The sequence below is a fragment of the Oncorhynchus clarkii genome, chromosome 12, assembly GCF_045791955.1.
Source record: "Oncorhynchus clarkii lewisi isolate Uvic-CL-2024 chromosome 12, UVic_Ocla_1.0, whole genome shotgun sequence".
Lineage (NCBI taxonomy): Eukaryota > Metazoa > Chordata > Actinopteri > Salmoniformes > Salmonidae > Oncorhynchus > Oncorhynchus clarkii.
The window spans coordinates 30183601-30206978 of record NC_092158.1 but is presented as its reverse complement, the minus strand read 5'-3'; the positions used below and the strand labels follow the sequence as shown (position 1 = coordinate 30206978).

The following is a 23378-nucleotide window of genomic DNA, read 5'->3' as shown; positions in this document are numbered from 1 at the left end:
TAATTACTTTACTTGTGAAGTTTGACAGTGTTTTTCTTCTCCCAAGGTTTAAGAATGGACTATTCCTCCATCCCTGCTGCTGCCACACCATTCAGGAGTGTTGGTACAGCCATGCTGTCACCTTGTAATTATGGCTACAGTGATCTGGAGTTCGACAAGTATAGTCTGGAGGACACAGTCGCATACACACCTCCTCCCAGCCAGCTGCCCCACTACTGGCCCTCCCCATTGGGCCAGTCATCCAGATCCATAGCCCAGCCTGGTCACAGCAGCCAAGGCCTCCCAGTCAGGCCACCACTCAATCTAAGCTGCTTAAACTCACAAGGAGCATAAGTAAAAAAGAGCACCTGAATAGAAAATCCAATTTGCCACACAAATTCACATATTGACTTTTACTTGAAAACAAAAACAAATCGACACTACCAGTTTAACATGATCTGCTGTGTGTGTTTGACCAATTGTATATGTGAAATGGGAGTTGACCCAGATGTAGGTTGTTGTTGTAGAGGAGCTGACAAGCAGCATGCCCAACGTGAATTTACCACCTACTTGCACCAGCCTCCACTCCCTCCAGGCAGTCAGGAACAGCCGCATCCTGGAGGCTAATGGCCAGCTCCCCACAAACCACCCCACCTCCCGCCTGACCCCTATCGCAGGTTGAACCAGGTCTCCACCTGGTGGGTTAGTATTTTAGTAGGGGGGGCATATACTAAACCATAATGTCTATACACACCATCATGTACATATATATTTATATTCCGGATTATGACATAGTTTATTCTGATATTTTGGGGATTTGTGTGTATTAAGTATTACTGCACTGTTGGAGCTAGAAACTAAAGCATTTCACTGCACCTGCGATAACATCTGCAAAATATGTGTACACGACCAATAAAATTTGATTGCATCTCAGCAAGTGTATAGAAATCCATAGGAACAGAATTTTGTACTTGCTTTTATTTCATACACATGTGTAGGCCATAATATTTCCAAACTTATTATTACATCCTACAGTCTTCAGTCAAGCTTAGGAGTGGTGGCCAATCTTCATTTGTCCCTGCCAAAACCTTGAGCTCCAGTGACCCTGCGACTGGAGCAGTACGTCAGTCCCTGAGAGAATCATTTCAGGCCTCTTCCATCAGAGGGCTGCAGAGACCCCAGTCCCTTAGCCCCGCTGGTTTGAGGAACCCCTGTCCCAGTAAGGACATCTCAGTTGGAGAGTACCTGTCAAGTCATGGTCGTGTCTATGCCTCCCCTGAGAGATCCACTACCCTGATTTGGGACAGAATGGGGCAGCCTGCCAATGCACATAGGCAAAACGGTGTACTCAACATTCCTTAGTAATCTGTAACAAACTCTCACTTAAAATATTTTCACTTCATGTATTAAAGTACATTAAACAGTAGGTTTGATTTCTGTGCATTTCATTTGAGTTGTTATTTTCTTCTGCCGATCATACAGTACTGATTTATTTAGTGTGGCTTCACGATCCCTTCCACTGGAACTGGACACATCCCTCCTTTCTCAGTTATACATGCAAGGTGCTGCACAAATACATCTTAATTGATTCAAATGTTTTGATTTGACACACAAATCCACATACTTAGAACCGATACAATATATCATTATTAACATAAAGTATCACACAGGCCTCAGTCATAAAAAAAACTATTTTCTGCATACTACTTTTACACTAGTTTACATGTAAATGTCTTCCTCAATCACTCCAGTACCCCTGCACATTGAAATAATGGTACTGCACGACCTGTATATAAATCTGTATATAACTGCATTCATGTTTCATTTTTTTCTTCTCTCCATTTCACTTGTTGTATTTCTTATCTATTTTACTATATCTATTGTGCATTATAGGAAAAGAGCTCACAAGTTATGCACTGTACTGTTTTACACATACTTTATTCTGTGCATGTGACAAAAATTGTAACAATTTATACCACGTTTCAGTTGAAAACTCAGAATTTAACACTTAGAGGACAGTTACAGTATTGGGCCTAGGAGCTCTAACTTCAGATAGTCATAGCAATTTGTTGCAAAGTGAATGAGCAGTTGTGGTATACACTGCACTTCCACCTATTAGTTAGTTCATACAAACATGTTTAAGATTTCTAAACTTTACAATAGTTACATGACGTAGTTGTAGAGACAGGGACCAGCAGTTTTGGAATAAAATATTGAAGACTGAGCGCAGTCTACTCCCCCACCGCCCCCACCCTTCCGAGCTATCAGGGAGCTACGTGATTGGTCCAGGCCTGAAAACAGCCTTAAGGATCTAGAATGTTGTACAGGCCTCTCATTTGCACCATGATAAATATAACCTAATTTAACAAGAAGACTACGAAAAGACTGTTTGAACCCGAAAAGTGTCATTTAAAAAAGACACCAGTGACTTGGTTTGGTAAGTATGTATTACGTTTAATGCAATATGACAACGGGGCCTTGTCACGAAGGCCTACGGGCCTCCACCCCAGTCGAAAAAAGCAACAATGGTGGCTAGCTAGCCAAGCTAATTAACGGAATAGCTAGCTCGGAAATATATCGTGACTTTTGCAAGCCGATGTTCATTTGTGTTTTCTTTCAGTGCACACTTTCTAAAGTATATACACAGTTGTGGGGTTACTGCGTTTATTTTACTAATATTGATTACAATTGCTGGGAATGCTATTGCTAACTAGTTAGCTCGCTAATTTAGCACAGAACAGAAAAACATTTGCAAAGCATCAGTATTGCACACTTGTTGGAGTCCTGAAAAAAATAATAGATTCGACGTATGCTTAAATATCATTTAGCATATTATTCATGTGTATTCATTATTTTTGCTACAGTCACCTGTGCGCTCGCGCTATACGTCATTGTTGGCGGGGTTGTGTGCCCACAATGTAAACAGAAGCCGCCATATTTATTGCGTCTGGGCGCTCTCTCTGCTGTCTGTCAGTGGGTTGTAACTAGATGGAGTACAGCTACGACCGGAAGTGACTTTTCGTGGCAGGCTAGGAGAGCATTTTTAGCTAACCCTTTTCCTAACCTTAACCTCATTATCCTAACCTGCTACGTTAATGATCCTAACCTGCTACGAAAAATAAACTTCCTGTCATAACGGTATTCCACCCAGGTAGGATAATTTACGCGGCTGTGACTAGATGCAGTACAGCTACAACCGGAAGGGACATTTCCTAGCAGGTTTGGAGAGCATTGTAGCTAACCCTTTTCCTAACATTAACCTAATTCTCCTAACCTGACATTCTCCTAACCTCCTAACCTAATTCTCCTAACCTAATCAAGCATTATAGCTGTCTGCTTTATTTCCACAAAACAATTATTTTTCAGGATAGATAATATAATGGAAACTGATTTATCTATTTCAAGTGTCTCCTCCCTTGCTTATGACAACAACAAAAAGCATAACACTTCACAGATGATTTGAGTGCTCAGCATCAAATGTGAATGCTGAAATGCAATGTGTTTTTAATCTTTCAGTCTTAACATTTAGTAGTTTTTATGTCAATGTTTATTCAGCATTGATGAAGATCAGTCTGTTGATTATTTAATTGAATCAATTGTGTTGACACATTTGTATTTATTTATGCATTGACAGAGGTCGTGATTGAATGAATAAAATGAGATCAACTTAATCCTCTCCTCTTTTGTGTTTGTACCAGACAGGATACAAATAGAATGGACCGTGGTGGAGGGGTCTTGAACTTTCAGATGCAGAACTCAAAGATGCAACACACAATGATAATGCAAGATTTTGGTATGTCATCTCTATCAATACTCCATGGCCTTTTGTTCATTTGACTGTGTCTGTGTATGTTCGAACTGATAAGATGAGTCTAACAGTTCCTCCTGACTTCCCCAGTGGCAGGTATGGGTGGCATGGCTCACATCGACGGTGACCACATTGTGGTGTCTGTGCCAGAGGCGGTGCTGGTGTCAGATGTGGTGACTGATGAGGAGGGCATCACATTTGAGCATGACCTGGGCTCAGAGGTTGTAGAGGGGCCAGACATCTGCTGCAGTGACGACCCTGACGGCATGATCATGACTGAGTCGGTCCTGGGGGCCGAGGTGGCCATCGATGAGGTGCTGGACTCAGACCACCATCAACATGTGCTGACAGCAGAGCTCATAGAGGAATCTGACAGTGTTCCTGACCGGGTGTTTGAGATGGTCACGGAGGAGATCATGGTCTCTAACTGCAACTCAGAGACATATGTGGAGGAGATGGAAGACTCTGCAGTCACCATCGAGGAGCAGGACGATGAGGATGGGGGGAGTGTCTCTGAGGACTACCTGGTGATCTCCTGTAAGTCGCATACATCTTCTGTTCTTAGAACTACTAGCATTTCATGGTAAGGTTGTATTCGGCCCATGTGACAAATACGATTTGATTTGGTCCAAGACTGACAGAATAATTGCCTTCAATAGGATGGATCAGAGAATGTACACACCCCTGCATATTTATTTGGACAGTGAAGCTTAAACGATTAATTTAGCTCTATACTCCAGCATTTTGGATTTTAGATCAAATGTTTTATGACGCGAAAAAACAGAATTTCACCTTTTATTTGAAGGTATTTTATTTGTCGCCTCATATGAAACATTTGATCTCAAATCCAAAATGCTAGATTATAGAGCCAAATTATAAGTTTTAGCTTCGCTGTCTAAATAAATACGTAGGGGAGTGAACAATAATTGTGCTGTTTGTGCAGTGGATGATGTTGAGGAGAAGTTGGACATGGAGGACACGCCCCTTAAGATGGGTTCTGAGGTGATGCCTGAGGAGGATGGCTCCAAAGAGGGCGACTACGACTCTGAGTGCATCAAAGTCTACATCTTCAAGGCAGAGGCTGATGATGATGTTAACATAGGCGAGGACTGCTATTATTTGGCTTTCTGAAAGTTACGACTTATTTGAAAGGCACACCTCTGTTTAGTTTTCCTGACTTCAGACGTTTACTGTGAGTGCAGGTGGCACAGAGATTGTAGCTGAGAGTGACTTCCACAACGGCCACACAGTGCTGGAGACTGGGGGCATTGGCAAGCTGTCTCGAGAGAAGATGGTCTACATGGCAGTGAAAGACCCTTCCCATGAGGATTCAGAGATCAGTGAGTCCCCTGAATTACCAGCACTTCCTCCAATCCCTTATACACATCAGATCATATGTCTGTCTTATTCTTCTTGTCCCAATAAGTGGTTGTAGTATTAAATATAATGACTACATTTTGCTTGTCTCTGAGCAGACTGTGCTGAGATGGCAAATGAGGTGTACATGGAGGTGATAGTGGGAGAGGAGGATGCCCCTACCATTCAGGACTCCCTGGAAGACTCCAGCCATAATAAGAACTTTGGCACCATAGCCTGGGCTGCAGCTTATGGTAAAGCTGACTCCTTTCCTTCATAGGCATGCATTCGGTATGCTGTAAGATATAATTCTACATTTAGCCTTACATTTCGATTTTGTTCACATCATGATTTTTGAGTGTTGAATTGGTGGATGTGGTATATGACATAGGCTCAAAATAATTTTCTCTAGGTAACAGTCTGGACTCCAGGCTGGAGAACAAGAACAACACAGGTACACATTACCTGAAGATCAGCGACAGCCTGAGTACAAGTAGAGCTCTCAAACAGAATATCAAGAAAAAGAAGAAGGGAGAGACACGTCAGTGTCAGACAGGTATGGGGTTCTATGTTCATTAAACCATACAATTTTATAATATTAGTTTTTTTCCTAACACTGCCTGGTCTTTTTCTTCCACTCTTCTCCCCAGCTGTGATCATTGGTCCAGATGGCCAACCTCTGACTGTGTACCCCTGTCACATCTGCGGGAAAAAGTTCAGATCACGAGGCTTCCTGAAAATCCACATGAAGAACCACCCGGACCACATGTTCAAGAAGAAGTACCAGTGCACAGACTGTGACTTTACCACCAACAAGAAGGTCAATTTCCACAACCACCTGGAGGGCCACAAGCTCATAGTGAAGAGTGACAGGGTACCAGAGTTCACTGAGTTCACGCGGCGTTACTGTGTGGAGAGCCCCCTCAGCTCCAACAAGCTCATCCTGCGTGACCAGGAACCCAAGCTGCACCACTGTAAGTACTGTGACTATGAGACAGCCGAGCAGGGTCTGCTCAACCGCCACCTGCTGGCTGTGCACAGCAAGAGCTTTGCCCACGTATGTGTGGAATGTGCTAAGGGTTTCCGCCACCCCTCAGAGCTCAAGAAGCACATGAGGACCCACACAGGTGAGAAGCCTTACCACTGCCAGCACTGTGAGTTCCGCTGTGCCGACCAGTCCAACCTGAAGACCCACATAAAGAGTAAGCACGGCGCTGAGCTGCCCTTCAAGTGTGGACACTGCCCCCAGGCCTTCCCTGACGAGCGGGAGCTGCAGAGGCACATGGAGATCTTCCAGGGCCACAAGACGCACCAGTGTCCGCACTGCGAGCACAAGAGCACCAACTCCAGTGACCTGAAGCGCCACATTATCTCTGTGCACACCAAAGACTTCCCTCACAAGTGTGATGTGTGTGAGAAGGGCTTCCACCGGCCTTCGGAGCTCAAAAAACATGCAGAGACTCACAAAGGTGCCAGGCTACACCAGTGCCGCCACTGTGACTTCAAGACGCCAGACCCGTTCATACTCAGCCGCCACATCCTGTCCGTCCACACCAAAGACTTGCCATTCAAATGCAAGCGCTGTCGACGGGGCTTCAGGCATCAGCTGGAACTGAAGAAGCACATGAAGACCCACAGTGGACGGAAAGTGTACCAGTGCCAGTACTGTGAGTACAGCTCCTCTGACGCTTCTGGTTTCAAACGGCACGTCATATCCATCCACACCAAGGACTATCCCCACCGTTGTGACTACTGCACTAAAGGCTTCCGTAGGCCCTCTGAAAAGAGCCAGCACATTGCGCGGCATCACAAGGACATTTTAATGTAGAGTTCCACTTCACACACCCTTTCCCATATTCAGTACAATCCTATTCTCACTCACTATAGAGCAAGGAAATACAATGGTTTCAATGTGGTAAAGGATGACAATTGTCACATTTTCTTACAACTTTATTAGTTATTTATTAACCTTATCCTCACATCACCATTAGTACTCAAACCTAGGGTGCTATTCAAACAAACTTCGTCAGGCAAGTCCTGAACATTGCTGAAAGCACATTTTTTCAGTAATATGCTTGTGCATGCCTGGATTGTATGAATAGCACAACACTTGTTATATGCAGTATCAGTGCTAAGATAATTTGATTTGAACTAATGCCATGTTTGATTGACTGCTGACTATTCTCATTTTGACCTTGGGATAACTGTTCTCTGACAAGTCATTGTATGATTTTTAGTACTGTTTCTGCTAGCAATAAATTGTGAAAATAATGCATTTTAAAGACCCAGTTATAATTGCAAATGTAAACAGTCGTCTGTGTCAGTTTTCTCTGTATTCAAAGGGATGGAAAGGGGATGTGGACGACTCGGCTTTGTACTCGTATGTGTCCATTATGCATTGAAATAATCGCTTGTCAGACAATCAGGGGTTTTCAATTTTTCCCATGTGTGCACTAAAATTATTTTGCTCAGAGCCAACAACATCATGCTCACTATTAGGACTGTCTCTCATGCATCAGACAAAATCAGTGTCATCTATTCTCATGTCTCAACTGAAATGTTAGGAGCTCCTTTAGTAAATAAAGACATCTCCTGATAAATTGTTCACCTCAACCATTCATTCACTCTTCATATGAACTTTTTGTCATCATTCATTCAGTAATAAATAATGTAGCAACAGGTGGATTTGTGTTAAGATGACACTGCTTTGCATCTTACATGGGCACCTACTGACATCAAGTCATCCCGTGATTGACCTAGAGAGGTGAAATCAAGATGTTATTGATTTAGAATGATGAACATCTGATTTGTGGAAATGTACTTTTTGAAATATCTTTGAGGGGTATAGATACCCCCCCTTCCCCCCCATGACAAAAATGATCAGTTTCTCTGATTTGACTATTTTATAGGTATGTGTTTGGGTAAAATGAATATTTTTGTTTTATTCTATAAACTATTGACAACATTTCTCCCAAATTAAAATATTGTCATTTAGAGCATTTATTTGCAGAAAATGACAACTGATCTTCCACCAAATTTCAGTGGGTGCAAGACCTGGAGAGGCCTACAAGCCACAGTGTCTCGCACCCACTGTGAAATTTGGTGGAGGATTGGTGATGATCTAGGGGTGCTTCAGCAAAGCTGGAATCGGGCAGATTTGCATGAATCAAGCCACTAACAAGGTTGTCCTGGAAGAAAACTTGCTTCCTTCTGCTCTGACAATGTTCGCCAACTCTAAGGATTGGTTTTTCCAGCCGGACAATGCTCCATGCCACACAGCCAGGTTAATCAAGGTGTGGATGGAGGACCACCAACTCAAGACCCTGTCATGGCCAGCCCAGTCTCCAGACCTGAACCCCATTGAAAACCTCTGGAATGTGATCAAGAGGAAGATGGATGGTCACAAGCCATCAAACAAAGCCGAGCTGCTTGAATTTTGATGCACCAGGAGTGCATCAATGATGTCACTCGCTGCTGGTGATTCTCTGATCCACCTCTACGCAGACGACACCATTCTGTATACTTCTGGCCCTTCTTTGGACACTGTTAACTAACTGCCAGACAAGCTTCAAAACTTTTAAAACTTCTGTGGCTTCCAACTGCTCTTAAATGCAAGTAAAACTAAATGCATGCTCTTCAACTGATCACTTCCCGCACCTGCCCGCCCGTCCAGCATCACTACTCTGGACGGTTCTGACTTAGAATATGTGGACAACTACAAATACCTAGATGTCTGGCTAGACTGTAAACTCTCCTTCCAGACTCACATTAAGCATCTCAGATCCAAAATTAAATCTAGAATCGGCTTCCTATTTCACAATAAAGCATCCTTCACTCATGCTGCCAAACAACTGACCATCCTACCGATCCTCGACTTTGGCGATGTCATCTATAAAATAGCCTCCAACACTACTCAACAAATTGGATGTAGTCTATCACAGTGCCATCCGCTTTGTCACCAAAGCCCCATATATCACCCACCACTGCGACCTGTACGCTCTCGTTGGCTGGCCATCGCTTCATACTCGTCGCCAAACACACTGGCTCCAGGTCATCTACAAGTCTCTTCTAGGTAAAGCCCTGCCTTATCTCAGCTCACTGGTCACCATAGCAGCACCCACCCGTAGCACGCGCTCCAGCAGGTATATTTCACTGGTCACCCCCAAAGCCAATTCCTCCTTTGGCCGCCTTTCCTTCCAGTTCTCTGCTGCCAATGACTGGAACAAATTGCAAAAATCACTGAAGCTGGAGACCCATATCTCCCTCACTAGCTTTAAGCACCAGCTGTCAGAGCAGCTCACAGATCACTGCACCTGTACATAGCCCATCTGTAAACAGCCCATCCAACTACCTCATCCCCATACTGTATTTATTTATTTATCTTGCTCCTTTGCACCCCAGTATCTCTACTTGCACATTCATCTTCTGCATATCTACCATTCCAGTGTCTAATTGCTATATTGTAATTACTTCGCCACCATGGCCTATTTATTGCCTTACCTCCCTTATCTTACCTAATTTGCATTTGCATTCTTTTTTCTACTGTATTATTGACTGTATGTTTGTTTATTCCATGTTTAACTCTGTGTTGTTGTATATGTCGAACTGCTGTGCTTTATCTTGGCCAGGTCGCAGTTGTAAATGAGAACTTGTTCTCAACTAGCCTACCTGGTTAAAAAAAGGTGAAATAAAAAATAAAATAAAAAAAAGTCACTAAACATCAATGTGAAAGACTGGTGGAGAGCATGCCAACACGCATGAAAGATGTAACTGAAAATCAGGGTCATTCCACCAAATATTGATTTCTGAACTCTTCCTAAGTTAAAACATTAGTATTGTTTTCTTTGCATTAATTGAGGTCTGACAACACCGCATCTTTTTTGTTATTTTTACCAGGTGTCATTTTCTGCAAATAAATGCTCTAAATGACAATATTTTTATTTGGATTTTGTGAGAAATGTCAGTAGTTTATAGAATAAAACAAAAAATTTAATTTTACCCAAAAAAATACCAATAAAATATAAAACCAGAGAAACTGATCATTTTGCAGTGGTATCTTAATTTTTTCCAGAGCTGTGTATATATTTTTTTGTTGTTGAGAATACAGTGCCTTGCGAAAGTATTCGGCCCCCTTGAACTTTGCGACCTTTTGCCACATTTCAGGCTTCAAACATAAAGATATAAAACTGTATTTTTTTGTGAAGAATCAACAACAAGTGGGACACAATAATGAAGTGGAACGACATTTATTGGATATTTCAAACTTTTTTAACAAATCAAAAACTGAAAAATTGGGCGTGCAAAATTATTCAGCCCCTTTACTTTCAGTGCAGCAAACTCTCTCCAGAAGTTCAGTGAGGATCTCTGAATGATCCAATGTTGACCTAAATGACTAATGATGATAAATACAATCCACCTGTGTGTAATCAAGTCTCCGTATAAATGCACCTGCACTGTGATAGTCTCAGAGGTCCGTTAAAAGCGCAGAGAGCATCATGAAGAACAAGGAACACACCAGGCAGGTCCGAGATACTGTTGTGAAGAAGTTTAAAGCCGGATTTGGATACAAGAAGATTTCCCAAGCTTTAAACATCCCAAGGAGCACTGTGCAAGCGATAATATTGAAATGGAAGGAGTATCAGACCACTGCAAATCTACCAAGACCTGGCCGTCCCTCTAAACTTTTAAACAAGGAGAAGACTGATCAGAGATGCAGCCAAGAGGCCCATGATCACTCTGGATGAACTGCAGAGATCTACAGCTGAGGTGGGAGACTCTGTCCATAGGACAACAATCAGTCGTATATTGCACAAATCTGGCCTTTATGGAAGAGTGGCAAGAAGAAAGCCATTTCTTAAAGATATCCATAAAAAGTGTCGTTTAAAGTTTGCCACAAGCCACCTGGGAGACACACCAAACGTGGAAGAAGGTGCTCTGGTCAGATGAAACCAAAATTGAACTTTTTGGCAACAATGCAAAACGTTATGTTTGGCGTAAAAGCAACACAGCTGAACACACCATCCCCACTGTCAAACATGGTGGTGGCAGCATCATGGTTTGGGCCTGCTTTTCTTCAGCAGGGACAGGGAAGATGGTTAAAATTGATGGGAAGATGGATGGAGCCAAATACAGGACCATTCTGGAAGAAAACCTGATGGAGTCTGCAAAAGACCTGAGACTGGGACGGAAATTTGTCTTCCAACAAGACAATGATCCAAAACATAAAGCAAAATCTACAATGGAATGGTTCAAAAATAAACATATCCAGGTGTTAGAATGGCCAAGTCAAAGTCCAGACCTGAATCCAATCGAGAATCTGTGGAAAGAACTGAAAACTGCTGTTCACAAATGCTCTCCATCCAACCTCACTGAGCTCGAGCTGTTTTGCAAGGAGGAATGGGAAAAAATGTCAGTCTCTCGATGTGCAAAACTGATAGAGACATACCCCAAGCGACTTACAGCTGTAATCGCAGCAAAAGGTGGCGCTACAAAGTATTAACTTAAGGGGGCTGAATAATTTTGCACGCCCAATTTTTTTCAGTTTTTGATTTGTTAAAAAAGTTTGAAATATCCAATAAATGTCGTTCCACTTCATGATTGTGTCCCACTTGTTGTTGATTCTTCACAAAAAAATACAGTTTTATATCTTTATGTTTGAAGCCTGAAATGTTGCAAAAGGTTGCAAAGTTCAAGGGGGCCGAATACTTTCGCAAGGCACTGTATATATATATATACAGTACCAGTGAAAAGTTTGGACACCTACTCATTCAAGGGTTTTTCTTTATTTGTACTATTTTCTACATTGTAGAATAATAGTGAAGACATCAACACTATGAAATAACACATATGGAATCATGTAGTAACCAAAAAAGTGTTAAACCAAAATATATTTTAAATTTGAAATTCTTCAAAGTAGCCACCCTTTGCCTTGATGACAGCTTTGGCATTCTCTCAACCAGCTTCATGATATAGTCACCTGGAATGCATTTCAATTAACAGGTATGCTTTTTTAAAAGTTAATTTGTGGAATTTCTTTCCTTAATGCTTTTGAGCCAATCAGTTGTGCTGTGACAAGGTAGGGGTGGTATACAGAATATTGCCCTATTTGGTAAAAGACCAAGACAATATTATGGCAAGAACAGTTCAAATAAGCAAAGAGAAATGACAGTCTATCATTACTTTAAGACAGTCAATCCGGACAATTTCAAGAACTTCCAAAGTTTCTTTAAGTGCAGTCGCAAAAACCATCAAGCGCTATGATGAAACTGGCTCTTATGAGGACCGCCACAGGAAAGGAAGACCCAGAGTTCCCTCTGCTGCAGAGGATAAGTTCATTAGAGTTACCAGCCTCAGAAATTGCAGCCCAAATAAATGCTTAACAGAGTTCAAGTAACAGACACATCTCAACATCAAATGTTCAGAGGAGACTAAGTGAACCAGGCCTTCATGGTCGAATTGCTGCAAAGAAACCACTACTAAAGGACACCAATAAGAAGAAGAGATTTGCTTGGGCCAAGAAACACAAGTAATGGACATTAGGCTGGTGGAAATGTGTCCTTTGGTCTGAGTCCAAATTTGAGATTTTTAGTTCCAACCGTCATCTTTGTGAGATGCAGAGTAGGTGAATGGATGATCTCCGCAAGTGTAGTTCCCACCGTGAAGCATTGAGGAGGAGGTGTGATGGTGCTTTGCTGGTGACACTGTCAGTGATTTATTTAGAATTCAAGGCACACTTAACCAGCATGGCTACCACAGCATTCTGCAACGATACACCATCCCATCTGGTTTGCGCTTAATGGGACTATCATTTGTTTTCAACAGGACAATGACCCAACACACCTCCAGGCTGTGTAAGGGCTATTTTACCAAGAATGAGAGTGATGGAGTGCAGATGACCTGGCCTCCTCAATCCCCCGACCTCAACCCAATTGAGATGGTTTGGGATGAGTTGGACTGCAGAGTGAAGGAAAAGCAGCCAACAAGTGCGCAGCATATTTGTAGAAAATAGTTTATAGAAAAACCCTTGAATGAGTAGGTGTCCAAACTTTTGACTGGTACTGTGTGGAAATATATATATATAATTAATTTGTTACAAATCAGACTAGTCTAAAAAGGGTATTACTTAGCAGGGTTGGGGTTAGTTCCACAAATTATATTAAAATTAAATTCCCTCCCTGTAAATTCCATTTATTAAATTCAAATTCCATGTCAGTTTAGATAATTCAATTCCTCTCAATCCAGTGTTAGGTATATTCCAAGAATTCAATTACCAATTTCATATTATCCACAATGCCACAAATTCTCATTTGAATTCAATTCCATCAGGCTTTCAGGCTGATAATGTCACCGTTCAGACAGCCTAGCTATACTGGAAATATAGAAATACGAGCTGGAATGATTTAAAACAAATCCTGCAGTCAATTTTTGATACTTGTGCATTAATTAAATTAACTGGGAAATGTACACATTGAATTCCAATTGAATTCCAAAGATTTGTTTTTATTTTACAATTCCAAACAGTCACATTCCATAACTTGAAGATTGTTGAATTGGAATTGAATTCAATGTAAATTCTCCACTTCATGAGTGAATTCAAGAATTGAATTGGAATTTCAAATTAAATTGGAATTGACCCCAAACCTGTTACTAAGGCCTAGATTAAATCCGTAGCACAGAAGATCCATCTTATTGCGCGATTAACATTTAAAGGTAATTTTTCTGTGAATGTGGGAACATTGCCTTTAAATTTAAAATGTTTACTATGTTAAATGAAAGTTGAAATTAGATATGAATTCTATTTTGGTTATTGTAATAGTGAAATTGGTGGAGCTCCACTTCCTTCCTAGTTCAGTCCAGGGTCCCTCTGTTTGTCCTCAGTAGAGTCTCCCCATCTGGGCTCGGGGAAACTGGGATCTGGGGTTGTACTCCGGAGCTGAGTAGAGGGGAGCAGGTGAACTGGGCACAGGATACCCAGACATGCCTTCTCTCTAGAAGATAGAAACAGATCTCATGTCAAAACACTGCTTTCTATATCAGCCTGGTCATCTAGGGGCTAACTAACATGGACCTTTAGGCTAAGATTAAAGCCATGTTTCAGCCACAGTTTCACCCTACAGTTTGCTTGTCCAGTTGATCAGTTGAATGTATCATACTGTTCAATAGAGGGAAGCAATCACTCACCATCATGCCATTGTATCCAGGTGGGGGCTGTGTTGGTCTCATATGCTGGTCGTCATAACGGTCTGGAGGTGGAGCTCTGTCTTCATACGGGTTCCTTGGTGATGGAGACTTGGAATAGGGGTTACCCAGGGGCTGTGTCATACCTGTAGCATAGCTGACAGTTCAAAACAATACTTATAATGTTGTTGAAAGGGCACATGATCATATAACTTGACATGGAACAAAGTACTGTAGCCGATTGAAAGCACACAAATCAAAAGAAACGGGCTTGTATGGCTGGCTCCCAGGGTTGGCTAAAAATGATCTATTTAAAGTAGGTTGCATACTGCTTGGTGAAGAGCTGAGAGAGCATAGAGATCAACATTTCAACAGTAGATTTTTTTTGTCAAAAACAAAAGATAAAATAACATGCTGGAAATGGGTATGGATAACGTCAGTGTCATGCTCCTCAAAGCACTGGATGACTACTAATACTGTGTAGAGCATTGTCCTGTTGTCGTCTCTAATTTTGTTGAACTTTTTGTCTATCACAGAGAATTGTATGTTAACACAAACAAAATGTGTACAACATCACTGCCATTGAACAAAGTATTACACTGAAAAACACAAAAACTAGCTTACTTGTATGGCTGGCTTGGAGGATAGGCCAAAGACGATCTATCTAAAGAGGGTTGAATACTGTTTGGTGAAGGGCTAAGAGAATAGAATAAAGAGAACAATATAGTAAAAGGGATCATTTTTTTCTTTTTTGAAAAGAGGACCACAGTAATTCCTGATTACTTTTGGGGGTTTATTTAACTAAGTTTAAAAAATGGTTTGCTTAGAATGCCTTTTGGATACATTCCATTTGACAGTCTTACATGGGCTTACCTGTACGGCTGGCTTGTAAGGTTTGTCAAAGACGATCTATCTAAAGTGGGCCGCATGCCGTTTGGTTGGGGGCTAAGAGAGTAGAGAGATCAAAATTTCAATTAAAGCACATTATAACATTGCAGACCAAATAAGGATCCCCATAATGAGTGAAAGTGAAAACCAGTGGCATGTTGAATTTTGTTCAGACAGCTAACCTGTAAGGGCTGTTGGGTAAGTTGGCCATGGGAAACCTCTCCTGGGTGGGCTGAATACTGGAGGGCTTTGGCCGATTCTTCAGAAATAAGACAAATAGAGACCGTTGCTCAGGGCAATGTTTACTGTTCAAAATGTAAAAATGTTGCTTGACAGTGTAATAAACTAAAACAGAGATTGTTGCTACATAATCTAATGGGGCAATATAATGTACAATAACAAAGACAAGGAAATGCTTCAATATTGTGGTGCGAAACTCCTGGTGAAATGCAAAGCACATAGAATTAAACAGGTTTCACTAGATAACTGTTCATTCTGATCAAACAGGCTTTTTACATGGACGATACATTGAAGATAATATACGACAATAACTTGAAACAATAGAACACTATGGAAAATCAAAGAAACCGGGCCTAGTTTTCATAGCAGATTTTGAAAAGGCTTTTGATAAAGTATGATTACAATTTATATTTTCAGTAGCAGTCAAAAGTTTGGACACACCTACTCATTCAAGGGTTTTTTTTCCGTCATCAGACGAAAGGACAGATTTCCACCAGTCTAATGTCCATTGCTCGTGTTTCTTGACCCAAGCAAGTCTATTCTTCTTATTGGTGTCCTTTAGTAGTGGTTTCTTTGCAGCAATTCGACCATGAAGGCCTGATTCACACAGTCTCCTCTGAACAGTTGATGTTGAGAAGTGTCTGTTACTTGAACACTGTAAAGCATTTATTTGGGCTGCAATTTCTGAGGCCGGTAACTCTAATGAACTTATTCTCTGCAGCAGAGGTAACTCTGGGTCTTCCTTTCCTGTGGCGGTCCTCATGAGAGTCAATTTCGTCATAGTGCTTGATGTTTTTTTTCGACTGCACTTGAAGAAACTTTCAAAGTTCTTGAAATTTTCCAGATTAACTGACCTTCATGTCTTAAAGTAATGATAGACTGTCATTTCTCTTTGCTTATTTGAGCTGTTCTTGCTATAATATGGACTTTGTATATTACCAAATAGGGCTATCTTCTGTATACCACCACTACCTTGTCACAACACAACTGATTGGCTCAAGCGCATTAAGGAGGAAAGGAATTCCACAAATTAACTTTTAATCAGGCACACCTGTTAATTGAAATGCATTCCAGGTGACTACATCATGAAGCTGGTTGAGAGAATACCAAGAGTGTGCAAAGCTGTCATCAAGGCAAAGGGTGGTTACTTTGAAGAATCTCAAATTTAAAATATATTTAGATTTGTATAACACTTTTTTGGTTACTAAATGATTCCTTATGTGTTTTTTCATAGTTTTGATGTCTTCAATATTATTCTACAATGTAGAAAAAACTAAAAATAATGAAAAATCCTTGAATGAGTAGGTGTGTCCAAATATTTCACTGGTACTTACTGTAGATATCTATATATATAAAAAAAGATATATATATATATATATTTCTGTTACCAGAACACTGTGTAAAAAAGTGCCATGTATGTATGTATGTATGTATGTATGTAATATGTAAAATGTATATGTAAAATGTATGTATTGGTAGCAAAAAAAGCTGTAAAAACAAAAGTTATTTTTGTCCTCCGAAGAGGGGGTTAATTATAAAAATACAAATTAGACTAAAAAAATTTCAGACTAAGGAATTCTGGACTATTCAGCTATGTACAATAGCCATAGCGATGTAAATCATCCTGTGATTTGTACCAGTGCAAAGGCTGTTTCTCGCCATCTCCTATGGTCACTAGAGTTTAGTACCCTGTGATTTGGTTGGTTTTATGACCTTAGAAGAATACCTGCAGTTGAATTTATCTGAGGTAAAAGATTAACTCATAATTGCTGGGAGATAAAGAATCCCTAATTTAGCAAGATCTCTGGATGTGTCATCACCATTGGAAATATCATTATACTATATGTTGGTCAAATACCATGTGGAGATTTAAGTAAAGGACTCAAGCTACTCACCGGCATGTCTGAGGCAAACACAGTGTTGGTGAACATGTCATCTTGGTTATTTCTATCATATGTTGTTGGTGACATTGCATTATTTGTGTAACTGAAAAGAGTGAAATATACATGATAAATATATGATAAGTGTCTAGTCATTTCAAACCTGAAACAAGACTGTGGACAAATGTACCCTACAGAGGGTAGTGCATACGCCCAGTACATCAATGGGGCTAAGCTGCCTGCCATCCAGGACCTCTACACCAGGCGGTGTCAGAGGAAGGCCCTATAAATTGTCAAAGACCCCAGCCACCCCAGTCATAGAATGTTTTCTCTACTACCACATGGCAACCCTAACCCTAACCGGAGCGCCAAGTCTAGGACCAAAAGGCTTCTCAACAGTTTTTACCCCGAAGTCATAAGACTCCTGAACAAGTAATCAAATGGCTACCTGGACTATTTCTTTACTTATCTATTGTTCACCTAATACCTATTTTTTACTTAAAAATCACACTGTTGGTTAGAGCCTGTAAGTAAGCATTTCACTGTAAGGTCCTTTGTACCTGTTGTATTCGGCGCACGTGACAAATAAACTTTGATTTTGATTTGATCTGAATCAATTCTGTTAAATGTTTTTAACAAGCTTATTTCCTGATACTAGGTGCCATACAATGTGCAAAACACATGGAAATAATTAGCCTTGTCCAAACCCTCTCCCCCTCTCACCCCTCTGTCCGATCCTTTTGTTTCTCAGCTGGTTTCCTTGAGTAATGGACACACTGGACCGTCACACCAACAATAGCAGCCAGGGCCAATCCTGGTAGAGTTGCTACCAGGGCGAAAGTCAAGATGGTCCACTCAAAGTCACAATTCTCCCCTATGTACCACGTGTTTATGTAGTTGTTACACCTGAAAAGGAACACAACAGCAAATTCTGACTACTTTTCTAATTAGGTCTGATGCCAAAACCCAAAATATAAAAATATATACAAATATGCACTGAGTATACAAAACACTAAGAACACCTGCTCTTTCCATGACTTAGATTGACCAGGTGAATCCAGGTGAAAGCTATGATCCCTTATTGATGTCACTTGTTAAGGCAGAGATCGAAATGTACACAATAGTTACCCAGAGAAAAATGAGGGAGGGTCATGTTTTTTCAATTTCAGGCAGGGGGAGGGTTTAGTATTTATTTATTTTTGTCCAGGGGAGGGTCATGTAATTATTAATTGATTAAATTATTATAGTAGGCTATCTCATGGCTTTACGAAAAGCATGCTCGGAAAAGCACGGGGTGAAGTTATATTTCTAATGTTCTTTTTTCCCAATCATGAGCCCGGCCTGCCCTGCTCTTGCTGATGTAAAACCTTTTGTACTGCCTAACCGATGACTGTACTGTGTACGTTGGCACTTCAGGAGGCGAGAGAGAGAAAAAAGCCATATATGTGAGCACGGACTACGCATACTGATGTCCTGTTCAGTTTGAGAGGGAGAGCATGAAGGTGAGAAGGGGGACCGTAGGTAAGCTTGCTACAGCTATAATTGATTTGAATAAAAACAATGTTTCTTTGGCCATAATGAAGCTATTTATCAGAGTTATTGACCTCACATAAGCCATATTCGAGTAATTTACAAAACTTGCATTACTATGAAGCGGCAGCCGTGGAGATGGACAGTGTATGGGTGCTGAATAGGCTAATTCGAGAAGGCCTAATTCATTTAAACAGTCTTCATATTGTAGTTTAAGTTAGGTAAATTACTCGATTGTAATTTAGGCTATTAACAACAAGAGGTATTTGTGTTGGAGAATATTTCTTCCTATTCAATAAATTATCGAAAAGCCTACCTGTTTGACAGACAAAATGATAGTCTACTATCCAAACATAATAGCCCATAGATGTAGCTATGCTCTCTTGGGCAAATACATGAAACAAGCTCCAGTAGTTGTAATATATGGACTGGACTTACGCTCCTCGTTCAAACCATGATGCTGGGAGAGAACATGCGATCATGGTGCAGGACATGTGGCCTAAAAAAATTACAATTATACATGTAGGCTAGTGAATTTGATTTTAATTTTGAAATATAATAGGGCCTGTTTTACATTTATATAATTAGTAGGCGGAGCATATACACCTTTCATAATATTTCCCGTAGCCAACCGACTCGTTTTCTCTCTGTTGTTGCTTCATTCCTTCCTGGCTTTAACAGTTAAAATAAATACGCTTTGTTGTCCTTATCTTCATCATTGTAATAAATAATATAGGACTAGAATAAGATGCAGACGGCTTTCATTTCTCTTCATTAAGATTTAATCGTTATGGTTTCTGAATAAATAACTGCTATAGCCTACCGCCATCACGCGTTGGCTCTTCTTTCAAACTACCCGTGACTGCTGTGTTTAACATTCAGAGAATAAGAGCTTGCATCTTTCATCGAATATTAGTATAAATGTCCAGCAAAGCTATTCTAGTCTAGCTTCTCCTGCGTCTCCAAGAGCTAAATATCATTTTTGTAAGAAGAGAGGCCAGCAGAGCACAAGTACTATTTTGACTGGTACTGTATATAAACTCAGCAACAACAAAAAACGCCCTCTGACTGTCAACAGCGATACTTTTCAACTAACTTAACATGTGTACATATTTGTATGAACATAGCAAGATTCAACTACTGAGACATAAACTCATTTCCACAGACATGTAACTAACAGAAAGGTAATAAAAGTAACAGTCAGTATCTGGTGTGTTCACCAGCTACAGTAAGTACTGCAGTGCATCTCCTCCTCATGGATTGCACCAGATTTGCCCGTTATTGCTGTGAGATGTTACCCTCTCTTCCACCAAGGCACCTGCAAGTTCCCAGACATTTCTGGGGGGAATGGCCCTCACCCTCCGATCCAACAGGTCCCATACATGCTCAATGGGATTGAGATCCGGGCTCTTCGCTGGCCATGGCAGAACACTAATATTCCTGTCTTGCAGGAAATCACGCACAGAACGAGCAGTATGGCTGATGGAATTGTCATGCTGGAGGGTCGTGTCAGGATGAGCCTGCAGGAAGCGTACCACATGAGGGAGGAGGATGTCTTCCCTGTAACACACAGCGTTGAGATTGCCTGCAATGACAACAAGCTCAGTCCAATGATGCTGTGACACACCGCCCCAGACCATGACGGACCCTCCACATCCAAATCGATCCCGCTCCAGCGACGGTGGGTTTGTGCCCATAGGTGGAGTTGTTGCCGGTGATGTCTGGTGAAGACCTGCCTTACAACAGGCCTACAAGACCTCAGTCCAGCCTTTCTCAGCCTATTGCGGACAGTCTGAGCACTGATGGAGGGATTGTGCGTTCATGGTGTAACTCGGGCAGTTGTTGTTGCCATCCTGTACCTGTCCCGCAAGTGTGCTGTTCGGATGTACCGATCCTGTGCAGGTGTTGTTACACGTGGCCTGCCACTGGGAGGACGATCAGCTGTCCATCCTGTCTCCCTGTAGCGCTGTCTTAGGCGTCTCACAGTACAGACATTGCAATTCATTGCCCTGGCAATATATATATAAACTCTTCAAAAAAAGAAACGTCCCTGTATATATATATTATATATATATATTATTTTCTGTGTCTGCATAATATGCATAAAAATGTATTTGGGAAAATTATTCAATTGTATTCCATGATATTGTTGTTACAAACTGGATTTGTGTTGACTGTGATATTCTTGGGAAGTAGGGTCTAAGGGCAAACACTGAATATCATAGAGACAAACCAGGCCTACCTGATGATATGCGGCTGCTGTATTCAACATTGATTGGCTTTCTCTCTAATTCATTGCATGATACTTCAGTTGTAACTAGTTCTGTTGCGCTCCATTTTTGCAGTTGACAGACAACTTTAGCACTGTTACAATCTTAGACTCCTATTTTTGAACAACAGCTTGTATAGAAATCAAAATGTCTCTGGTGCTGCAGCATGCGCTAATTCGTTGTCATGCTCTGCTGTAGTATTAAAACAGACTCTACTTGTCTCCACTCATGTAAAAGGACATATAATTGTATGAAATGCATTTATAAAAAGCATTTTTTTTCAAGGACCGCAAATAAGATGGTAGATTCATGCAGTGCTTTTAGTGTAATAGATATCTTTTCACCCCTACCCTTGTCCACGGTGGTCTGCGAATCCACAACCTTCTTGTTACTTTGCCATGTAAAACTGCATATCTATGACTCTGGTCTGTCGTAGGAGTGAAGGTAAATGGTAGGCATGTTCTCTGCTCTCAACTTTATGTTTTAATTAGTATATGGCAGGGTTACTTTTTTTTAAAAGCGTTCAGAGAGTGTAGGGTAAACAAAAATAACTCAATATTAGGAAGATGTTCTTAATGTTTGATATATGCAGTGTATATACAAATATTGAGGGAAAAGATTGTGGGAAATGCTGAAACATACCTACAAAATGCTTTATTGTCCTTACAGTAGCATTTGCTCTTGTCACTGCATTTAGGTGGTAAATGTGTCCTGCACACTTCAAAGTCCTTTATTCCTACACACAATGTCACTGGATGTAAAAACAAAACATGTGATTGAAACATTACATTTTTCAATTGTTTTGGCTAAACAACATCATGAGCAACTAAAGACACAATTTGATAAAGAACACTACCTCCAATCAAAGGGCCTAGCCAACAAAGAGCCTATAAAGCAGCAGGACATTGATTTAAATCTATATTTAACATGCCCATTTTAGAAGTGCCATCAGTAATGTTACAATATGCCATTTAGCAGACACTTTTATCCAAAGCAACTTAGTCATACATGCATACATTTTTATGTACAGGTGGTCCCGGGAATCAAACCCACTATCCTGGTGTTCCAAGCATCATGCCCTACCAACTGAGCTACAGATGCTATATAACACAGATTTGCGTTCCAGATTTCTTCAAAAGATTGCATTGCAGAAAAAGATGCTACTCACGATCTGGTGTCGTATATTGTCCAATAACTGTGACAGGGAGCAGAAATATTAAACCCAGCAGAATATAGCCCTTCATCTTCACTCTTCTTACTGTACTATGACCAAATGTGTATGAGAGAAGTAATACCAGTCAAACATTTATAGCCTTCTCCCACGTCAGAGCTATACTCATGTTCAGATAATGAGACAATGTAAAGTTTATGGTTAGGCAGGGTATGATCACAAGTACTATCGTAATGATTAGAGTGGTTCTTCCCAATGTAGTGGGGTAGTTCCGTGAAATTAGTGCCTTTTGCATCCATTTGGTATTCAAAAGAGACATTGAACATCTAATAGTCAAAGTATATTATAAAAGCAGGTGAGCTGGTTCTACTATTTTTGGCCATTTTCTGGTGTGTGGCAGACCAGGGGGGTTTGATCAAAAGGTTTACACTGATTAGACACGGACACAAGTGTGATAGCTCAGTTTCAAGCGTATTTATTAAACCAATAAAGAAAAAGAAAATAATAGGTATCCTCCAGGAGACCTCCTCCGGGTTACCGTCTTCTGGGCTCCGGGGTATTACTGTCCCCTTTGGGGGAAAAACCAGAGCCCCTTCGGTTCTAGCAGAACCCCCCGTCATGGACTGGGGGCAGTGTGTCACAGCATCATCGGACTGAGCTTGTTGTCATTGCAGGCAATCTCAACGCTGTGCGTTACAGGGAAGGCATCCTCCTTCCTCATGTGGTACCCTTCCTGCAGGCTCATCCTGACATGATCCTCCAGCATGACAATAAACGTAGTTGACAGTGAGAGGACATTTCTTTTTTTGCTGAGTTTAGCATATTTTGTCCACACACAAAGTCCTCAAGGAGGGAAACTTTATACTTGACACGTCATCTATGTGACTCCCTACAATAATAATCTGTTTACTGTGGAGCAGAGTTCATGTTGGGGCGGCAGCGTAGCCTAGTGGTTAGAGCATTGTAACCGAAAGGTTACAAGTTCAAATCCCCTAGCTGACAAGGTACAAATCTGTTGTTCTGCCCCTGAACAATGCAGATAACCCACTGTTCCTAGGACATCATTAAAAATAAGTTAA

The 23378-nt window shown here is 41.0% G+C and overlaps 2 protein-coding genes across 5 annotated transcripts; one reads left to right on the top strand and one right to left on the bottom strand.

Annotated features, from left to right (window-relative positions):
- The first annotated feature begins 2191 nt into the window (after positions 1 to 2191).
- LOC139423024 (zinc finger protein 711-like) lies at positions 2192 to 9852 on the top strand. Of its 4 annotated transcripts, none has more exons than XM_071174592.1 (8): positions 2192 to 2416; positions 3682 to 3772; positions 3878 to 4324; positions 4731 to 4889; positions 4990 to 5127; positions 5263 to 5397; positions 5556 to 5699; positions 5794 to 7743. In XM_071174592.1, the coding sequence occupies exons 2-8, from the start codon at positions 3694 to 3696 to the stop codon at positions 6969 to 6971; spliced, it is 2280 nt and encodes a 759-aa protein (XP_071030693.1). In that variant the 5' UTR covers positions 2192 to 2416; positions 3682 to 3693; the 3' UTR covers positions 6972 to 7743. The 4 variants fall into 4 exon arrangements, with proteins under 4 accessions (XP_071030693.1, XP_071030692.1, XP_071030695.1 ...); XM_071174591.1 differs by having other exon boundaries at positions 2238 to 2416; positions 3678 to 3772; positions 5794 to 7824; XM_071174594.1 differs by lacking the exon at positions 2192 to 2416 and adding an exon at positions 2920 to 3198.
- A 2746-nt stretch (positions 9853 to 12598) lies between these two features.
- Positions 12599 to 22403, bottom strand: LOC139421976 (uncharacterized). Its single transcript, XM_071173119.1, has 9 exons — positions 22297 to 22403; positions 21771 to 21879; positions 18052 to 18234; positions 17344 to 17434; positions 15391 to 15467; positions 15194 to 15265; positions 14945 to 15016; positions 14324 to 14477; positions 12599 to 14130 (listed from the first exon to the last, which is right to left on the bottom strand). Exons 1-9 carry the CDS (start codon positions 22370 to 22372, stop codon positions 14017 to 14019), a joined length of 948 nt encoding a protein of 315 aa, XP_071029220.1. The 5' UTR covers positions 22373 to 22403; the 3' UTR covers positions 12599 to 14016.
- Positions 22404 to 23378: the final 975 nt, after the last annotated feature.